General features: G+C 44.9%; 1 protein-coding gene across 1 annotated transcript in view; it reads right to left on the reverse strand.

Moving 5' to 3' along the window:
* Positions 1 to 379: 379 nt before the first annotated feature.
* The window catches only part of TSPAN32 (tetraspanin 32), a 28,326-nt gene continuing 7,165 nt past the window's right edge, over positions 380 to 21,540 (reverse strand). Inside the window, exons 4-8 of the mRNA XM_058807715.1 lie at positions 18,406 to 18,480; positions 6,818 to 6,919; positions 5,229 to 5,321; positions 3,061 to 3,144; positions 380 to 951 (exon numbers count right to left, since the gene is read on the reverse strand). Coding sequence (XP_058663698.1) covers positions 856 to 951; positions 3,061 to 3,144; positions 5,229 to 5,321; positions 6,818 to 6,919; positions 18,406 to 18,480 — 450 coding nt within the window. The 3' untranslated portion in view covers positions 380 to 855. The remainder of the gene's footprint in view (positions 952 to 3,060; positions 3,145 to 5,228; positions 5,322 to 6,817; positions 6,920 to 18,405; positions 18,481 to 21,540) is intronic.

Genomic DNA, 21,540 nt, shown 5'->3' on the forward strand with positions numbered 1-21,540 from the left:
CCCCAGCTCCCTCAGGTTTGTGTTCTAGACCCCTCACCAGCCTTCTGGCTCTTCTCTGAATGTGTTTGAGTATGTCAACATCCTACCTAAATTAAGGGGCCCAGAATTAGACACAGGTGTGGCTTAACAAGCCCCTGAGAAATCAGTGTGGCATCAAGATTTAGGAGGCTGACTAAATACTAAGAATTAAAAAAAAAAGTTGTATTGCATTAGCAAGGAGGAATAACAAAAATACATTCTTCTGTTGGTCAGTTGTTTCAAAGCTCATTCTCTACTTTCTGACCTTTTGTCCTGATCTCTACCAAAAGTTCTATAAATTTGGCAACATTTGAAAGTGAGAAAACTAGCTGACAGTCATTGGATGCCTATATACCTCAGCATAATCAGAAAAATGCCCAAAACTAATCATTGCAAGTTCCACTCTGGGAGAGCACATTTCACATCAGTGGTGACACACTTCCTGTCATTTATTTACTGATAGTGCAACATTGGTCCTGGGCTGTGATCCAAACCCATCTTCCTAGAAACATTGCATCTTTAGGGGTCACAGGGAACTGCTCAGTTGACAGCACGAGAGAAGTTTTGTTTAATCCTGTGATTTTTGCCGGGTTTTTCTCTCCATTTGGTTGTAAAGAACTCCTTGTGTCCTTCTTGTGGAGCCACAGCCCGTACATCTCCCATTGAGGGAATGTGCATCTCTGAGCCCAATTGTAGTGCAGGAAAGGGAAATGTGTGACACATATCCCATCACCTGACCCCACACAATACCTTCCCAGGGCATTTTGTGGGTGACTTCAGACATCTTCTGTGCCAAGAGCTGGCTTTGCCTGGTAGGGATGCCCAGGCATCAGGTTTCTACCTCTCCCGCAGGGTGTATTTCCCTTTCCGGTACAGGTTGCTGCTGAAGTGGATGGAGAACCAAAGGAATGAAGTTAGGAACATCCCATAAACCTAAAAGGAAATAAATGAGATAGGCATACAATTAAGTGTGTAACTGATTATGATGCTCCATCTGTGCAAATAAGCAGTCATAAATATTGCCTGTTGTCACATTTTGCTGAGGAGAGCTGGTTTTCAGTGAAGTGCTGAACACCATTTCTGACATGGAAATTTTTTTAAAAAGCAACACATGGTTAAAACATCTGATTGGAGTTAGCATAGCACAGCTCAAACATGGCTCTAAAAAGACCAAGAAATAAAATGAAACCAGGAAATTCAAATTTAATTCCTGCCACAGAACATTCCTCTATGCAAACAAACATACCTCTCATAATAGTAGCCTTTTTCAAAGAGAAAAAACCACAACACCCATGTCTTGTTTGAAGAAAAAACCCCAACAAAAAAAAAACAACCAAACAGACAAATGCCTAAACCAACCCCAAATAGTTATAAATGCAGAGGACAGTGTACTTCCTCTCTATTGTGATACTCTGCCTGGTGTATCACACATCAGGATTAACACAGGCAACATACCCAAGGTAAGGCTGCTGTGGGAAGGATAATGAGGGCTGTAACAATGTGCTCTTTCTTCAAGTATGCCCTAATGTGCTAATGCCTTTGCTTGCAGCTTGATCTGGGGATGTGTGTGCATTGTTGGCCGAGGAACAGTGACATCAGAGCAGCTACAGCCCTCTTTACGTGCTTCCCTTGCATCCTGCCATCACAATAGCGAACTGTGCGGTGAGATTTCCTCTAGCACAGGCTTCAAAGACAGCTGCCTTATCTGGCTACAGCATCAAGCTGTGAAAAAAGTATCTGTTATAAAAGTGCTCCTGCTTTTATCTGAATATAGCTGCAGTGAAATTCTCCTTATACTGGAGAAAAATTGGAAAGTGGCACCAAATATTCACAGATGACTTTACGTTTACAGCTCCATAGCAATGCCTGATGGTTTTCCTAATTTACTGCTATAAAATACAAATTGTTTGCTCCTCTGGATTTTATTTAGATGGAGAAGAATCTTCTAATCCATAAATGTGCCAAGGTGGACACAAGGCATAAAACAATCTCCAAATACACTTTCAATCAAGAAAGGTCAATCCATCTGGGGAGCAGCATGGAGATATCATAGCAGACCAAACCTGCCCTCATGGTGGAGAAAGGAGTCTCCTTTCACATGCTGTTTTCTGGTGTGCATCACCACTTGTTCAGAGTCCTTGAGTACAGGTAATTACAGTGAGACACCTCTGCCAAGCAGTGGGTGGGCAAACAAGAAGGCTGGTTTTAATTAGTGGCCTGCTCCAGCTTCCAAGAGACCACTCCCACACAGCCCCAGAGCCCCCTCACCATGGAAAGATATGCTTCTCTTGCAGCATTTAATTTTCTCTTTTGTTCTCCTGCAAATTAACTTCAGAGCCATCATCTGAAGATGATTTCACCCCTCCTCTGCATGTTAGTCCTTCAAAGACAGAACCTTGGAGCCCAGACAACACACTCTTCCCCTTTCCTTTGCAGCCTGCTTTTTATGAGCCTGGGAGTTACCCACATTGCCCGAGATGTTCCTCATCAGATTCATATAGTGGTCATTAATAGGATGAGACCTTCCCTTTCTGCACAGCTCTCCAGCTCCACTGCTGGTGCTCAGTAGCTTTCAAGACCTTCCAGCTCTGGCTGCACACACAACTTCCCAAGTTGATTTAGGAGGCAGCAAGTTTCCTAGAATATGAAGGCTCTAGTGCATCTCCCTTTCTACGTAATCCACAAGCCCCCAGCGAGGTGACACGGCCTCTCACTCACAGGAGAAGTCAGACAGGCAAGCCTGAGTGGATGAAATGCAACTGCTGCTGCATCCTGCTCCCCACTCCCAGACGCCATGCCTTGTTAGGGCACAAAAACCGTGCAGCGAGCCTCCTCCTGCAGGAAAACCCCTCCATCAATCAGCCTGTCCAGATTCCTGACCCCTTCCCAATTTCCATAGTGGAGTCCACCACTGCTTGTTTCTCTGCTGCTAGCATCCAAAAATCACCCAGAATTCTAGCTTCTGGGGGCTAATTTAAGATACTTTTTCCTGACTGGATCCTGCCTTCCAGGGCCAAAATGTGAAAGGACAGACAGTGTTACCGTGAAACCAATGGCGATGCCCAGGAGCGAGAAGACAAAGTCCATGTGCTTCTTCAGAAAGTCCTGGATCTCTTGCAGGCAGTCCTGGGAAGAGAGAAACAAATACCCCTTGCAGCACAACAGCAGCTTGGTGGGGGGCTTTATCCCCCCAACAGCACTTCCACAGCCTCAGAGAGAAAGGAGGCAAGAAAGGGGTGCAGCATTGCACAGCTGGGCCGCTCTCCCTCCTGCTGCTGCATCTTGGGAAGACACACATCTGTGGTATCTTTTCTGTTACTACAACATGCCTACAGTTTTATTGGTGTGATGCATTTTGCACGGTGGAGGATGTGTGCTTAAGTGTGGTCAAGCAAAGCTCTTTTCTTTTCACTCACTGAAAAATGGAAAGAAGGAAATGGAAAGTCAAAAAAGCAGAGCACACCGTGATGCCAAATGCATTCCCCAAGGTTACTACTGAACAGCTCAATTTTGCTAGGTGCTGCAAGCATTAATATACATTAGCCTTAAGCATACCAATGGCCCCACAGAAATCCCCGAGGTGTTGGCCAAGACAGCCATTTCAGAAATGCAAGAGCATGCCCTTGATGAAGGGATTTGCAGCAGGAAAAAAGAGCATTCAAAGCCAGGAGAGAATGACTGTGGCCACCAAACTCTGTGGTTTCCTGTGTCACACAAAGCACATCCTCCCACTCACTTCCCTGGCTCCCAAGTGAGGGAAACAGACCACTAAGTGGGAGGAATGAATCGCCCATATGGTGCCCAGCTTTGTTCTGCTCTCCCTTCCTGCTCTTAGAGCTGAGTTCCACCCAGCGCTGGGATGTGACACTCCTGGAGGCTGTGCTTTGAAACGCTGCCCCAGCGGGCTGACGTGCGCCTGTGCATCACGGGTGCTGCTAGCACTTGACATCTTCACCTGACAACGGGTTTGTATCCCTGCAGCTGCGTGGTTTTGTTTTTCCTAGAAACACCAAATATTGATGCTGGTGGCTTTAGCTACTCTGGTGGAAGAAACATCATCGTGCAATAGATATGCTCAGAGGGTTGTAGCTTCAGTGCACAACAGTCTAATACTGGTGGCTTCTCCAGCAGCCCCACTAAGATGCTTGAAAGAGTCAGAATGAAGCAGACTTGAGGAAGCTACTGGTGGGCATCATCACCTTGCTTCATGAGCTTCTCATTTTAATACCTATTTAATGCCCCGGAGAAAAAGGAATTACATCAAATTCTACATTTGCTGTTAACTGGAACACATTTTAAGTGTCAGAAATTAGTGTCATGTGGAAAAGTCAAACAGCTTTTTTTGTGCTCTGATACATGCCTGTGATATCTCACACTCTCGGCAAGCACAGGAGATGAGCAGGAAGCTGGAGGGAAGTTTCAGGCTGCAAACACAAGCATTTTGAAAACTTTCTAGAGCAGTGAAGGAAACTGCACCTGTGGGTCTGAGACCTGCTGATCTGCCAGGGCTCTTCCTCCTGATTCACACAATCATAGAATGATTTGGGTTGCAAGGGACCTTAAAGATCCTGTCCAGTTCCAACCCCCCAGCCATGGGCAGGGACACCTTTCCCTAGACCAGGTTGCTCAGAGCTCCACCCACCTGGCATTAAACACTGCCAGGGATGGGGAATTCCTAAATTCTCTGGGCAACTTGTGCCAGTACCTCACCACCCTCACAGTAAAGAATTTTTTCCTAATATTTAATCTAAAATTACTGTCAGTTTCAAGACATTCCCCCTTGTCCTGTCATTACATCCTCCTGCAAAAAGTCCCTCTTCAGCTTTCTTGCATCTTTCTCCTTTTCTAGAAGGACACAATTAGGTCACCTCCATGTCATCTCTTTTCCAGGTTGAACATAAGCAATCCTTTCAGCCATTCTTCATAGGAGAGATGCACCATCCCTCTGATCATATTGGTGGCCTCCTCTGGTCTTGCTCCATCAGGTCAATGCCCTTCTTGTGCTGGACCCCAGAGCTGAATGCACTACTCCCATACCATGTCCAGTGTTATTGAAAAAACAAAACCCAAACAAAACAAATCCCAACCTGTTTCAACCCCAAACCATCAAAAAGCACAATTCTCATTAACACTTTAGCACCAGTGAGGTTTTGATGGCTAGGAAGTAGAGGCACAACCCCACTATGGTGTGGGAGAATCCTTTTCCTTACCTGTCCTTCATTGTGCACATGGTCAGGTGGGCATGTCTTGTTCTCAACATCGGTTGTGTCCCCAAAAGGAGAGTGCTTCCCACAGCAAAGGAACTGCAAGAGAGGGAGAAGTTAGCCAGCTGCTCGCCAAGGCTCTCCCCTTGCTACCAGCTGCTGCAGCAGGAGATGCTGGCAACGGGCCCCTGCTGCCTCAGGAAAGGCTACCCAACCAGGGTGCAAGGAGCAAAGCACGTAGGAATCAACAACTGCGGCAATGCAAGCTAAATTCAGGGGAGGTGGATGGATCTGGCCTCAAACTTGCTCATGCTCCCCCAGGACTGCTGCCTGGGAGTGGGGCCGAGCCCTTCCTCTGTGGTCATATTAATGCTCAGTGGCTGCTCCAGAAAGCCCAGGGATGCACAGACTCATGTTTCCAGTGATTGTTATGGGCTGAGGGGATCCCCAGCAACACCCACTGGGGAGCTGGTTTCCTGTAGCTGTGGTGCACTGGACAGTTTGGAGCTCTGGCAGAAGGAAAAAAAAACCCAGGAGTAGAAAGACTGCTTCTCCATCAATTCAAGACGCAACTAAAATAAGTAACTGGTGAAGCCAGGCATTGTGCCTGCTTCTCCTTGTCAAATGGGACCCTGGGAGTACTGGCCCACAGCCCTGAGAGCAAGCACTTCCATGCATGGGCATGACTCTGAGGGCCACCATCACCACTGCAAAAAGGAACATTTGACCTCTTCTGTGTTTTGAGAAGCACAGATAGAAACAGCTTGGAAAAGTACTTGTTATGATGATTAAAAAAAAACACAGAAGGATACAGGGAATTGTGTGGGAGGTGATTGGAAACAGCTGAGCAGGGCTGACCTCCCCATCCAGCCTTGTGTGTGCCATGAACTCACTCCCCAAACAAGCCCTGCTGTGCAAGGGAATGGCATCTCCTTTACTCAGCAGGGACTTGGGAGTTTCTCACTGTGGGGGACATCCTCACTCATCTCCTGTGGCTTTGGGGGCAAGTGTCCTCCCTGTGCTCTGGGTAACCACCCTTGCCTACCTGCTGAGCTACAGAGACCAACAGCATCCTGGGTAGTGGTATTTGGGAGCCTGATAGCAGTCTCCAGTTCTGTAAGAGGCTGTGTAGCCTCCAGTTCTCCTCAGACATAAACTTGAGGATAAATAAGAATAACCATGTGCAAATACTACTGCTGGACTATGTGGAATTCCTGCCTCTTCCTCTCTATGCCACTCTACAAGAGTGTGCATATCCACACTCTTGTACCACAGACAGGGAGCAAGTCACAGTGGCTGCTGAGACAGAAAATACTATGGCAGCTGCAGGGCGGAAGCTTTGTAGATCTTGCACCACAGTGATGCCCAAAGAGGTGACCCTTTGTTCCTGTTGGTAATCTGGTTGGTCAGATCTGAGAAAGGAAGAATACGAAGGGAGGAGCAGACTCCACAGCAGCCTGGAGGACTCAGTTCTTGAGGAAAAATGGCATTGAAGCATTCACGAGACAGAGCACAGGCGTCAGCCCCAGCCTGCCAAAACCCTCAGGAAGATACCCCAGGGCAAGGTTTCCTCCTGCAGGTAAAAGACAACTTACTGTTTCATGGATGGCAGTCAGTTCATGTCTCCTGAAGCTGGAGGTGTTCCTCCTCACCTCCTCGTACACGAAATCATACACATCCATCATGCTGTCTTCTACCTACAATGAAAGCAGAGGTCTGTACATACAAAACAGACTACAGTTGTCTGTGGGGGAATTATGCTCTTTTGATTTCCACAGAAGCTCTCGCAGGTACAGCAATACAGGCAGTGCAGCTACTAAAATGACCCCCAGGCAGCAGGAGCTGGTATGTGACCCACCAGCTAAGGAGCTGGGGTCTCACCAGCTGATGGCTGGAGCTTTTGGCCAGTTTTGGATTTTGTGTCAGAGAAGAACTTGGGTGTCTGTGACCAGTGTGCCTGAGTCCCTCTGCCAGCCAGGGCTGATGCCATCTCCCCATCCTGAAGGTGGTACTGTGAGGACAGGCACACATGACCATGACATGCTAGAATACAAAAAGTGAGAGAACCTCGGAGTGTTGGTGTTATCTAAGTGGCAGAGCCATTTCTCTGCGCAGAGCAAAAAAAATAACGGGAGTGATTCAGTGGTGAGTCAGACCCTAAATATTTACCAAATGTGTGAGAACTTGAAGCTTGACAGATCCCAGCCAACTCCCATTTGGAAGTCAGAGAAAGAAAAATATGACAGTTGCCCTCAGTGCCTGGAGTCAAAACCTTATTTCTTCCTTTCATTTTGCCTTGCTTCCTCAGCAGCACCAGTCCGAGTGGGCCTGCAGTCAGTGCTTGTCTTTCAGGAGGGAAAATTGATGGCAGAGACAGGCAGAGTGGGTGGCCACACAGGGAAATCTCTGGGAACAGAGCCATCTCTCAGCGAGGCTTTGCAGCTCAGTGTGAGGGTTCACACTTGGAAATTCCTCTGAGGAATAAAACCCCAGCACTCTCTGCTCAGGGGTGAAACCAGGATCATTCAAGGTGGTTGCATCTATTACTGCAAGATTGCTCTGTCCTGCCCAGCTGTCCAAAACACAAGCAACAACAGAGGGTGATAACCAGGGAGGTGGGGGGGTTGAGAAGATTATGTGTATCCAGACTGGCTCTGTGCCTCCAGGAATAGAGTTTGAAGGCACACATCAAAAGATTTTTTATGGCTATCAACATGGCATAAGAGCGAGCAGTGACAGACAGAGCTCAGATATTACGGGCCAAGACAAAATACTCCATAGCAAAATGTGTGACACTGAGCTGTTCCACACAGGTGAGGAAGGAGGATGCTCCTTTTGTCCCCCTGGGGTGTCAGAGCGCATAAAGTGAGGTGGGTGCAACAATAAGACCAGATTTCTATACGACTTCTGCACCAACCCTCCCCACAGCAAACCTTATAACCCAATAAAAAAGAAAATCTCCAAGCTTTTCTAACTTCTTGTGGGCCATGAAATAGCTTTCCAGAAGCAGCAATTAAATAAATGGATTCAATAAAAAGAACATCCATTTCCACTGAAGAATTGGATTATGAATAATGAAAAAAAGAATAATATTTGAGCTCCTCTTGTGGAGAAAAGAGTAACAGAACAGCAGGTTTCTTAACATAAGCGATTATTACCTTTTGAATATCCTGATCCCAGTCTAAAATGTAGGAATAAAAACTATTTTGTGCTGTGACAACATATATATGTGTTTTGGTAAGGGAACCAGTGCTGCATGCACAATATTTGTCTTTTCATATTTACCATGAGGGTCAGGATACTGAGCTTTTGTCCAAAAGACCTAAATTTGGATGACTTAAAAAGAAAAAAAATGAAAGAGTTCAAGCAAGTGGCTATGTTCAAGCAAGGGTTCAAGGGGTGAAAGCAATCCAGAAGTTTAACTGCTTTCTAAAGGTCTCTTAATCTGGGCCAAGGAATACTGGGAGAGGTAGCTGTTTGAAGAACAAGAGTGGATAGGAAAGATCTGAAGGAACAAAATGCCTATAACAAAACAGTGGCTCAAAATTATTTCAGCTGTTGGAAACAATAATTGAAAAAACCACAAGCAGTTATAATTTCACAGCCAGCTCAGCTACAGTGATGGAAATGATAATGGTAATCTCCGGGTACATAATGAATACTAAAGACTTCAACTGCACCATTTTTGAGCTTGCTTGTGAGCTGACTTCTCAGTTACCTACTGATTTTTTCATTCTCATTTTGTCAAGCAGCCTCCAAGAGCTGAAAACACAAGTCATTAAATGGAAAATGTTTAATAGCAATAATTTCCTTTTAGAATGTGTGTCTGGGCAAGCCTAAGAGTACAATTTGCTGATTAGTCATTCTCAGCATTTCTATCTAGCAATTATATCTAGCATTTATATCCAGACATTATCTGAATAGGCTATTCAGATCCTAGTAAGGGAATATCAAACTCTAAATCCATTTTTTAAAGAGTAAATTGCTTGTAGTTCCTCCACATCCTCTTTCTGATTTTTGCTAGGATCATTTGATTTTGGAGGGAAAAACTGCTGTTTTCATACAACATAATGGTCTGTTTTCAAAGACTACTGCAGACAGCTTTCTCATTTAAATACTTCAGAGGTAGACAGATAGTAGAAAATCTCAGTATTTATCACTGGCTGTTTCCTTCTGTGCAGAAGACTGTGCCACAGAGCATACAAGAAGTCTGGTTTAATAAGAGAAGACATAGGAGAGCAAAACACCACACTCAGCTGCCTGGGATTTGTACTCAGAGCTGCAGCCAAGCTCTGAAGCATGGGTCATGCACGGCAGCATCTATCTAGCCCAAAATATCCTGCTCACTCATGCATGCCTGATGATGTAAAAATTAAAGCAGAAAGCGTGAGACAGTCACCAGGTGGTTTCATGACTTATTTGCAACATTGCTACATCCAGCAGAAGTTCATCCCTCTATTTTCCATTGATCCAGCTCCTAACACAGTGAAGAGCTAGACTGCAGCACTGCTTTGTACTTAACTGCCATCCTCAACAGATTCCTATCACACACTCCCCTGATGGGCAACTTTGAGTCCATTGCCTCAAGACAATTTTCTTCCTCTGGTTGTTGGAGTAAAAAAGTATTAAAAATACTCAGGGTGCTTTCTCTCACGTTTAAGCAACAGGATGACTGTTGAGTTCGAGTGCTTACATTGATGCTGTTAATAATGACCTTTAAGATAAAGAGCTGTGCCCCATCACTTAAACAGTACTTAGCATGCAATGGGCAGATACAGCTGGAGAAGAGAAAGTCCATCTGCTTTTCAAAAGGTCTTTCCCTCCTCCCACACATAAGCATCATAATAGTCAAGTGGATTTTCCTGTTCCTAGTGACATGCTGTGATCCACTGCTGGAAGAGTTCTGCTGGACAAAGCTCTCCCTTGGCGGGAGACTGAGCCTGCAGTGCTCATCAGTAAGAAACACCATGAGCTGAAGGTAAAGCATCAGCTGGGCTTTGGTTAAGAAAAATCTCCAGCTTGAGTGATATGGAGGTCACACCTTAAAGTAATTCTTTTCCTGGAAGAAGCTGGGTGAAATGTTCCAGCTCTAAAGCAGGTAAATAATTGCTGCCTCCCACTTCCATCTGCATTCCTTAATGAAATATTCATTTAGGAATGATATTGATGGGTTTCTGGATACAACAAATGGAAAATCACCACTGAAATGAATGCAGCTGACTCCAACTGACTCAGTAAGTACCATTTTTCACCTTAAGTAAAAGAAAAAAGGAATTTTAAGATTATTTATCATTCTCTAAATCCTTTATCCCCCAAGAAGCAGAATGTATGACTGCAGGAAGACATGTACTCTAAGCAATTGGAGTTCTTGCCTTTGGCTATTAAAACTAAAGCAAATTTCCACCTTGCCTCCTTCAAGAGGAAAACTGACTCTTTTTTTTTATTTCCTTCACTGCCCATCAGCTTCTCTCCTTCAGAGCCTTCCTCTAACCAGTCATTCCCAGATGCAGAAATCCAGCCAGTGCTGCAAATTAGAGCAGCCTTTGAGGTCTTCCATGGAAAATGGCACAAGATAAGAAATGCTCCCCCTCTGACTGACAGTGGTCACTGGAGACCACTGATGCCACAAGCCACATAAGGATTTTAGCCACTTTTTCCCCCCCAGATCAGATTTTGTGTCTATCTATACATACATACATTAAAAAAAACCCCAAACCAAACCATATGGGCTTCCTTCTACTTTCCGCTATATACACAGAAGGAGACAGACCAAAAACTGCTGTGGAACAAAAATTTCAGAAAACTCTTTCTCTCTAGCCTCAGCACTTCCATCCTGTTCTTGCACAAAACACTTAAAACATAAGAAGGTGCTGAGCTGTGACACTGCTCACCTCCTTATTTCCTATCTCCATATCCCTAAAAGAACAGCAGATTCTAGCTGTGTGGGTGCTATACATCCCTCTTGGCCCATGGGCAGGGGGACAGCCTCATGCTCAGCCAAGCCATAAAACCCAGAGGCCACCTTTGTGCTACTCAGATGCAGCATTGCTGTGTCTGTCACAGAGTACCAGCTGCCTTATAGGGAAGTGCAGAAAACACAGGCAGGCAGTTAATCGATATCAACAAGGATTTTTTTTTCCCCTAAATCCTTCTAATCTGTGGCTGCACATTGGTGAATGTCACAAGTATATCAAGGTCCTCTTGGAATTTTTTTGGATTAGCTTTTTTATGTTTGCTCTTTGTTGTTTTTTTTTTTTTTTGTAAAAAAAATTAATTAAATTTTCAATCCATTTTATAACAGAACTGCAAAGCCAACAAGCTGCCAAGGGCCCACAATGACAATGTTCCTGTCTTTCAAAACACACAACCCATCAATTTGTGAACACCCTCTCCCCAAAACTGTGGTCAAATTATCTCAGCCATCCCTGAGCCTTCACCTGTAGCACTTACAACCAGTGCCAGGGCAAGACTTGCTTCCCAACAGAAAGCACTGAACAGCACTGAAAACGAGCAGTTTTAGCTTATAAACCAGCGGTATCAGCAATAGAGTCAGTCCCAGGGCAGCCCTGTCACCTCTGAGGGGTGGTGGCTGTCCTGCTGTGGGGAGCATCCTACAGGTGCATGGAGGCTGGATGTGCTGCAGCGATGGCAGCTGCCTGAGTGGCCTCAGGTGCCCTGGCTGCTGCTGGAGGCTGGAGCTGCAGCTCCGCCACAGAAAGCAGTGGAAACGGGGCCGCGTGGGTTCAGCGCTGGGGCAGCCATAAATTATGGAACCCATGAGTGCAAATGCCTGTGTGGAGCTCAGACAAAGGAGAGCAGTGTCTCGCTGGGGGCAGTGGGCTGTCGCTGGCTGGTGAGAACATAAACACTGGGAAAGAGGCACAGTATTTAAAAACGGTAAGGAAGAGGGAGGGGTTTCCCCCCATTTTTGTTTTTTCCCATGGACCTCAGAGACTGGGAAAAGCTCAATGGTTTAAAGTGATTGTGCCTCCTAGATTAAGAGCAAGGAGCATGTCAGATAGTTCACAGTTTTCACAGCAACATCAGTGACTTTTGTAAACGGTCTTGGAAGACCCCTGTGATAAGCTGCAGTCCTGATCCAGCCTCCCTGAATCAAAGCCCAAAAGGAACCTACCTGTATGCTTCAGGTCCGGTTTCAGAAAACACCTGAGCACACTTTCAGCTTGTATTTAAATCCCATTAAAATCTCTAGGATTTCAGCCCGCATTTAATAATTTAAGTCCCTGCAAGACTTTGCCCCAACACAGACCAGAGGCAGCAGTTGCAGATACACACACACCCTAGGAAATCCACAGAGAAAAGACCTCTACATTCCCACTTAAGAAATTAACCGGAAAGTGACGGGCCGTTCCTTACATACCTGCAGAAAAAAGATGCATGTGCTGGTTTTATGCATGGCAAGAGATGATTCCCTCCTGGAGACCCAGGCAATGCTGCCTCTGGCTTTGCAAAGGTGCTGCATGGAAGGGAGACCCACAGACAGAAGACCAGTGTTGGTTCCACAGGCAGAGAAGTGAGGAGGGAAGCTGCTTTGTTTAAGAAGACTCAGGTGTGGCAACATTTGTTATTTAACAGCTGCAGCTGTTAATTCCAGCTGTGTACTCCAGGCTTTCTAACAGGTTAGAAAATCACCATCTCAAAAGGTACCACCTGGCTTGCTAGCAAAGCATGGAAGACTCCATTTCCACTTCCCAGCATGAGGAGGGGAGACCAGACAAGTTCCTCTGAAGGTAGCAGAGCAAGGCTGCAGGAGAATCACAATGTAGACAAATGGCTTGTATTAATTCCCTGCCCATAAAAAGCTAACTCCTTGCATTTATTCTTGAAGTACAAGCAGTGCAGCACAGAAGGGCTAATGCCTTTCCACTCATGTGGAGCCAAAAGCCACAGGTGAAACTCATTTTGAAATCACCCAGTAACCTAAGAAACCACTTGATAATTAAGAGATTACCATTTCATTGCAGCTAGTGCAAATTCAAACAACATCTTCATTCAGAGGACATGGGGAATCAGGCCTTTACAGAACTATGGACAACTATTTGCACCAGTTTCAAATTCCTGAGTTGGGAAATTGTAATTTAATCTATTTTAAGCTTTTACTTATGAATAAATCTCTGTAATTAAAATGCTCATTCTGTTGCAAAACTCCTTTTATGTTGCAGCAATTTTAGCGTCACTGACCCACCCTACCATCCTGGCTTATGGGGCCAGGGCCACAGGGTTCCTGGAAGAAGCTGCTCAGAGAAAGGGAACAGCAGAAGTTGATGTGGAATAGAAACTCTCTGGCCTCTTTCACAGCAGGGCCCAGAACATAACACCAAACCTCAGGCTCACCAAAGCCAAGTGCCAGGTCCTGCACTTTGGTCAAATGAGGGCAACAACCTCATGCAGCACTACAGGCTTAGATAGGGACCTGGAAAGGGGCCCAGTGGAAAAGGACCTGGGGGTGCTGGGTAAGAGCTGACAATGTGCCAGCGTGTGCCCAGGTGGCCAAGAAGGCCTAGGGCATCCTGGCCTGTATCAAAAACAGCGTGGCCAGCAGGGCTAGGGCAGGCATTGTCCCTCTGTACTGGGCTCAGCCCCTGGATGTCTGTGCCCAGTGCTGGGCCACTCAGTACAAGAAAGACACTGAAGTACTGGAGCATGTCCAGAGAGGGGAAATGGAGCTGGTGAAGGGTGTGCACAGGAAATCCAGTGAGAGTGAGCTGGAGATAGCTTAGCCTGGAGAAAAGGAGGCTCAAGGAAGACCTTATTGCTCTCTGCAACTACCTAAAAGGAGCTTGTAGCATGGTGGGAGTTCATCTCATTTCTTAGGCAACAAGTGACAACATAAGAGCCTCAAGCTGTTCCAGGTTCAGGTTGGACATCAGGAAGAATTTCTTCACTGAAGGGGTGGTCAGGCATTGGAATGGGCTGCCCAGGGTGGGGGTGGAGTCACCATCCCTGGAAGTGTTCAAGAAGTAACCGGACACGGCACTAAGTGCTCTAGTGTAGTTGACAGTCAAAGGTTGGACTCAATGATCTTAAAAGCTTTCCAACCTTAATGATTCTGGTTTTGTGTTGGCTAGTAAGGGTACAAAATCTTCTCTATGGCAGCTGCGAGTACAGCTTTGCTCCAGCTTCTGCAGACAGGTTTCTACAGCAGCAGTTAGTGGCTGAGGAGAGAAAGGAAGCTGGGGAACAGGAGGAGGAAGCAGCAGCCCTCCCCACCAGCTGTGCTAGATGTGGCATGTCTCTCCTGCATTCCACATCCCTGCATTCCACATCCCCACTCTTTTTGGCCGTGCTGTGAATGACAGAGGGACCTCTCTTAAACAGACAGCAGTTTGTGGCAAAGGAACTGCCATAAAAATTACTTTGGAAAACAAGACTCAGCTCTTCAGCTTCAGGAAGCAGGAGTTCCTAATGTGGCTGAAAACCATTTGAAAACATCATGATTTCTGTGGTTACCACAGCAGTTCCAGCAAAGACCTTGCAGAGAGGTCATCCCATCCCCTCTGCCCTCCCATGCACATAGATCTCTTGTTCACTTTGATTGCGCCACTGTCCTTCCTCAGACAGGTTTGCAACACTTCCCTACCAAGACCACATCTTCCACTGAGAGGAGGAACAATTGGGATGCAACCTTTTACGATAAAGCATGAGAAATCTAAGGTTCATGACTGCTGCATGTCTGGCATACATCACAAGGAAACAAACTATGGTGACATCGAGTCCATCTGGAATGCGCATAACTTGAAATTAAAACATTCAACATCTGTCTGAAAGAATTCGTCCAGAAGCTACTGAAAGTCATGAAAGCAGAAAAGAATGGGAAATGAGAAGATTAATTTTGTTTACAGTGCTTAGGTCTGAGAATATAAAATATTTACAAATAACTCTTCCTTTCTCCCTGCCCAGCTTCTCTGTAGGAAGTACTGTAAAAAAGGCCCTAAAAGAGCCACACAGGCAAAAAGGGCATCCTGTTTTCATCATACTCAAACTACATTTCTATCTATTGCCTCTTGATACTAACCACAAAAACAATTTTTCAACTGAGTATTGGGGTTTACTGTTTCAGGTGATTTTCTATGAGAGGGTTCTGCTTTATGAAGAAAATGTAGGGGTATTTTAATTTTTTTTTTTTTTTACCAGCAGGAGTAAACCACTGAAGCATCTGCCAGGGATCAGGGCAGAGGAGACCTCCCATCCCTAGCTTGCAAAGGGAGGGGAAGACTCTGTTTTCAGTGCTGCTTGGGTTTGGAATCTTGCCAGCAGGGAGGGAGAGGACAGGAACTACTCTCACCAGCTCCCAGCTGGCATTTCCAAAATGAACAACCTAATTTTCTGTCTGGCATTCCACTGGAAATTTTTCATGAGAAAAATTGAAATTTTTGTTCTAGCCATGAACGTGGGGGCAGTACCTCTCAGTGCTCTTAGTGATTCAGGCACAAGTAATGGCCATATTCATCCATATTCATTTTACATCCTCAGTTCCATTCCTTTCTTGATGGCTGTGTACATCCCATCAGGCTTACAAGACACCCACCCGCTTGGCTGGGTTTGATTTCCCCCCACCCCAGATTACCACAATTAACTATTTTTGAGAGTACTGACATGCAGTAGGCAGCAGAGGACACCTGCTTGAATTTGGTTCTTTCTTTTGAGAAAGACAAGCGAACAACCAGCTCTATAATGAGACTTCAGAAGTCTTATCCTTACTTCATTCAATTTTCTGTATCACTGTGCTCCTGTCCTGGAGGGGCAGACACATCTGCGTTTCTTTCAGTCACCTGTATTTTTCTCTCACATCTGCATTTGTCTCTCTAGTGAGACAGGTTACTTTTCAGTAGAAAGTAAATTTCCACACGTTCTGTAAGTGACACTTCTAATTAAATCTTCCTCATTTATATTCCTTGCTTTTCCTTGGATTTTAGGAAGCAGAGAAACACAAGATGGTATCTAAGGGTATTTTTTTCTGTTGTCAGAAACACTGCTGGTTTTTCTTTGCCCAGAAAGTCAACTTTTTACATAACCCCCTAATTTTGCCTAGTGGAAGCTGTTTTGCTTACAGAAACCCAAGCAATTACCAAAGCTAACCATAACCATGGGTGCTTTTGTGGGCAGGGCACTCAGAGCAAAGAAACCCACGAAAATAATTTGAAGTAAAACCAGATGTACTGATTAAGAGATATACAAAGCAATACTCCTTAAAATATTTTCAGCAAAATATTTTTGGCATGGCACATCCCTGTATTACATAACCCAACATACAACCTTTTTCTTGCAGTCTTTTTATGCCCTACACCATGTATGTGGATTAACAGTAAAACGAAGCAGTCTATTTAGAAAACACAATTTCACAATGACAACCAGACAGTTTCTGGTGCCATTTCTCCTTTACTGACACAGCCTGTGCTTCAATCTACAATTTAATGTCTGCAGAAGAAGAAGGAAAGTGAAGGAAACTCCCTTCTGTGTTAGTCATGAAAACCAAATTATTTCCATATTAAACTGTTAGTTGGAATGTAATAAATGTTGATAGTTTTGCCTGAAACAATATGGAAAAAAATAAAAAGGCCGTGGAAAGACATATTTTCATGGATGCCTCAGCCCTGATGGATTGCACTTCAGCCAGTTAAGCATACAGATAAAAGATGCTGTTGTGCCATCAGGACTCACCCTAATGTTTCCAAAAGCAGTTGGACAAATTCACAGAGGAAAAACCCAGGGAGAACATTAAAGGCAAAGGCACCAGCAGTTGCCACCAGCAGACACCTGGGCCACAAGCTGCTGGCATCTGAAAAAGCATTGCTTTGTGCTTGCTGGGTTTTTATGCTGCTACCTTGGCTAACAGCAGGTCAGCCAAAAAGCTCCTTGGCCAACAACTTTAGCCTGGTCCAGTGTAGCCACCTGCACATTTCAAAGGATTTTCAACTACTTTGGACACTGGCCAGCTCCGGGAAAATTTTCTAGAGAAGCAGGGCCTTATCCCTCTCCTTAACCTTGACTTCTACTTTCAGAAAGACTGGGATTTAATTTATGCACAGGACACCAAACCATTACAGGGCAGGGCTCCTTGTGCCTACAAAACCAATTGCCACAGTCCTAGTGTGGACTGAGTCTCTGGGACTTTGATGGAGTTGTGCTCCTCCATCACAGAAGGAAATCTCAAGGCCAGACACTTCAGACTGGTCTTTGATCACCCCCAGTACGTGTAACCAAAACGATGAACTGGCAGCATCAATCCTTAATTCACTGGGATGATGTTTCACGTTACATCCTCATTGGTGCCCAGAACAATGCAGGTTATGGCACGTGCTCAGGGCTGGGGAGGAGCAAAATAGAGACAAGGACTGAGCCACTGCATGAAACACCTATCGAAGTCCCAAGCACTTCTCTGAATTATTTAGGTACTTGCCAAAAATACCAGTGTTCTGCTTTCAAAAGAAAGATGTCATGATTTTTTTACACTCCCGAGTCTCTTAATTTTTTTTGAGTGCAGGGATGCAAAAGAGGGAATAAAGACCAACTTAGCCAGCATCTTGCATCTCCCACATCACCCATCTGCCCCAGCAACAGCAAGCTCTGGGGTAAAACTTCAAACCCCAACTTTCTTCCAAATTCAGCCTTCTATAATCTTCTCTTTCTGGTTCAGCATCATAGTGACCCAAGATACCATTTTTCACTCTTGTGTTTTTCATGTACCACTGCTGCAGGTTAATAAACACATCTCCTGGGTGCTTCTCCTGGACACTGCCTTCAAATAGAGGCTCCCAATTGACGTTAGCAGGAATTAGAACCAGCTGGAAATGACTTTTCAAAAGTCAAGGATCTCATTTAAAACAACAGAAAAAAAACCAAAACAAAACAAAGCAAACATCCCCTGAAAAAAAAAATCCCAAAGCTAAGGAGGCTTGCATTTTGTTTTGCTTTCAGCACAAAGCATTTGCCCTGCATGAGATTTTCCACGGGCTTCTCCCTTCAGATGATCCCATTGAAGAGGCATCTGATGAAGGTGACCCTGTTCTTCCAAAGGACGGATGCAACAGAGCATGGATCTGATAGACCTCAATATGGATGGCTTAATTAACGCCAGATGTCCCTTTTATGGGAGGAATAGTTGCTATGAAAAAAATCTCTGATGAGATGCTGGTGGTATTTCCTAGCAGCCAACACTTACCTCCATGCTGTGTGTGTATCTCCAGCAGGCAGCTGGGATCAATCCACAAAAGGCCAGAGCAAAACAGAAAAATCCCTGAGGATAAAGAGGAAAAATACCAACATTAAGCCTGGGGAGAAAAATACCCATTTGCAAACACAATCAGGACATATTTAATATGCTTGTTTGAGCAAGTTTCATTAAAGTTTAAACATCACCTTCTTTTAATATCCCTCATAACGTCAGTTACTTAAAAGAAATTAGATGGACAATAATGTGGTTCTCCATCAGGAGCCCTCTAATTACACTGTGGCCAATTGAAGAGTTTGACCAAAAAACCAGGCAGCTTCCAGCAGAGCAGTTAATCCATTCTGCCCAAATTCCTCTTGGACAAAGAAAAGAACATATAAAACATTATATTTACAGTATGCTTCCCTTCTGCTGCAGGACTGCGCTCCATAATAATGAGATTCAATCCCCTGCATTTAAAACTTGGCTATTGGCTTCAAAGAGGGGAAAACCCACACAAATAGTCCATAAAGAAGGAAATAACTGGGATAGACATAGAAATCAACCTGCTCTGGAAGAAGAGCTGGACTCATTCTGTGAGCAAGGTGGCAGCTTCATGGCCGAGCTGCTTTCCTTAGATCAGCACCGTCCTAGTTAGACAACAGGATGACAGAAATATAACCAAGGCCAGAAACTGACCCTGAAGTGTCTAAACAATAATAGCAACGATGCAGGACACGGCTTGACTTTTGTCTTCTTCCTTAGGCTGGCAGAGCTGGAAGTTACATGCTTTGTGTTTTCATTTGAACAAACCTGGACCAAAACCCCCACGCCGTGATATAAAAAGCACTTGCCTGCTGTGACAGCAGGACCAAATGATCTCGTTCACATTTAAAAGAAAAAAAAGGAAGGGAAAAGTGCCTGTAAAGCATTTGAAAGCTAAATGGGCTCATCCAATATGAATCCACAGCTTAGTCTTGGAATGACAAAAGGTGATGAATAAGCATCAGTTGAAAATTAACGCCCTTACAAGTTTTTCCATTAAACTGTGCCTCTTTCAACACAACATTATGTGGGAAACTTACCCAGCTGACTGCATCTTATTTTGATTTCTAATTTTTTTCTATTACTGTTTTCATTGTATGATATATCTGAAATAACTTGGAAAAGTTTAAATCTTTCATGAAATTTTACCAAATTCAAGCTTAAAAAAAAAAAACTTGCTTAAAAGATATAGTTAAAAAAAAAAAAAAAAAAGCTCCAAACTCATGCATAAGGAGCACGAAAGGAAAATGTGTTACTTCAAATCCTGGAAATGAAAGTGAATGTGCCAGTAAAATCCTTTTGCTGGCTGTTGTCCATCTGCTCTGTTTCTCTGCTCTGCCTGGGGACTTTGCTCTTGGAACAAGACTGCCACTGGTATTCACCACTTTTTTTGGGGCTGCCTTGTTGCAGGCTCTGCATCAGACACTGGGGAAAACCCTGATACAGCTCTTACGAAAAATCTTAAATTATATATGTCCAGTCTCTCCTTTCATTTAGTTTTTGGCAGCTGCCTGGCCATATAGCTGATGAGATCATTCATTGCCTTGCTAGGAGCTAAAATGAGATTACTCGAGACCCTAAAGAAGATGAGAGGAAAAGTCTGATCAAACACTGACATAACAAGGTGGTTACAAGTCATGAAGATGTGGAAGAGCTCGCAGGGCAAGATATCTCAGACCAAATCCCAGCTGGAGTGGGGAGTTCAACCCTGCAGGTACAGCACAAACTGGACGGAGGAGGTGAGGTTACACAGGCATGTCAGGATGCTCCTCAATAGGATCAGACCCTGCATTTTGCACTGCCTCGAACAACTTCCCCACCAAACAAATGGCATTTTCACCAAAATCAAGTTCAAAGACAAATAAAATTTAAAAATAAGAAAATTAGTCAGATGGAAAAACCAGCACTGACAGCAATGTGACCACTCTTCTGCATATCATTCCATTAAAGTTATAATTCAGGTGACCCACCATGAACGCGGAGAGTGTGAACAACAGGATGCCAGTGACAGCCCAGATTCCTTCCCCTGTGCTCTCCCTTCCTTCCCCACCAGCTCCAGCACTTACAACGTCTCTCTGGGGCCAGAACTCCCAGCAGATTAAAATCCTCCTTTTCATCTTCCCTTCCTCAGCTCCACCCCACATCTCAGTCCTTCAGCATCAGCTCTCCCTTTATTTCTGTCTGGTTTCTCTGGGAATACCAAGATGCAGCCCCTTGGGAAGCTCCCCCTCCATCCATCTGGTGCACAGCAATTACATGGCTCCGAGAACATCTTATAAATGAATTATAGCCTGCTTTTTCCCTTCCCAGCCAAAAGGCTTTTGGAAGAGCAACTTTCTAATTACATTAGAAGACATTTGGAGCAAAAAAGAAAAAGGCAATGTGCAGTTTGCATACAAAATGTGGAAGAGTTGAGGCTGGTTCACCATCTCCTAGATCCTTGGAGGTCCTCAGAGACAGCCACAGGCTGCAGCCTGCTCCCTTTGCAAGAGACAGCCACATCAGCCCTGTGGAGGGCTGTCACCAGGCAGACATCAATTACTCTTTTATGAATGACCTTGCTTCCATCCTTGCTGCAAGGAACAATTTCTCTTTGACAGACTCGGCAGAATCCACAGGAACAGCACCCTGTCTGTTGGCTGGTGTTTCTTTTAATTCACCTTTCTGACGCTTCCCCTTTGGTGAAGGGGGCCTGCTTTGGATGAGGGACAGATCCTTTAGCTCATACTGTGCTCTGCAGCTGTGTTCTGCCAAACTCCTACACTTCCAGGGAAGGAGTAGACTTCTGCCCTGCTCTGCTCTTCTCCAGCTGTTTTTTGGTGCTGCTGTGGTCATTGCAAAGGCCAGCTCCCTGCCAGACTGCAGAGCCCAGGGGCAGGAAAAGCAGGGGCAAATTTCAGATGGCATCCATCAGGTTGTGACCCTCTCTGCCTTTTAGTTCATCTAAAAGCATGCAATGTTTTTGCCCTTCCACAGAGCAAACACGAGTCAGTGACATCAGTGTGAAAGAGGAATCTGTCCTTGGTACCAGCTCTGCCACTGGCACGCAGATGCCTCACTCAGAAGTGTTGCACCCCGAGGGAGAGCACAGGAAGCAGACTG

Source organism: Ammospiza caudacuta, chromosome 6, assembly GCF_027887145.1.
Source record: "Ammospiza caudacuta isolate bAmmCau1 chromosome 6, bAmmCau1.pri, whole genome shotgun sequence".
In the NCBI taxonomy this organism is placed as follows: domain Eukaryota; kingdom Metazoa; phylum Chordata; class Aves; order Passeriformes; family Passerellidae; genus Ammospiza; species Ammospiza caudacuta.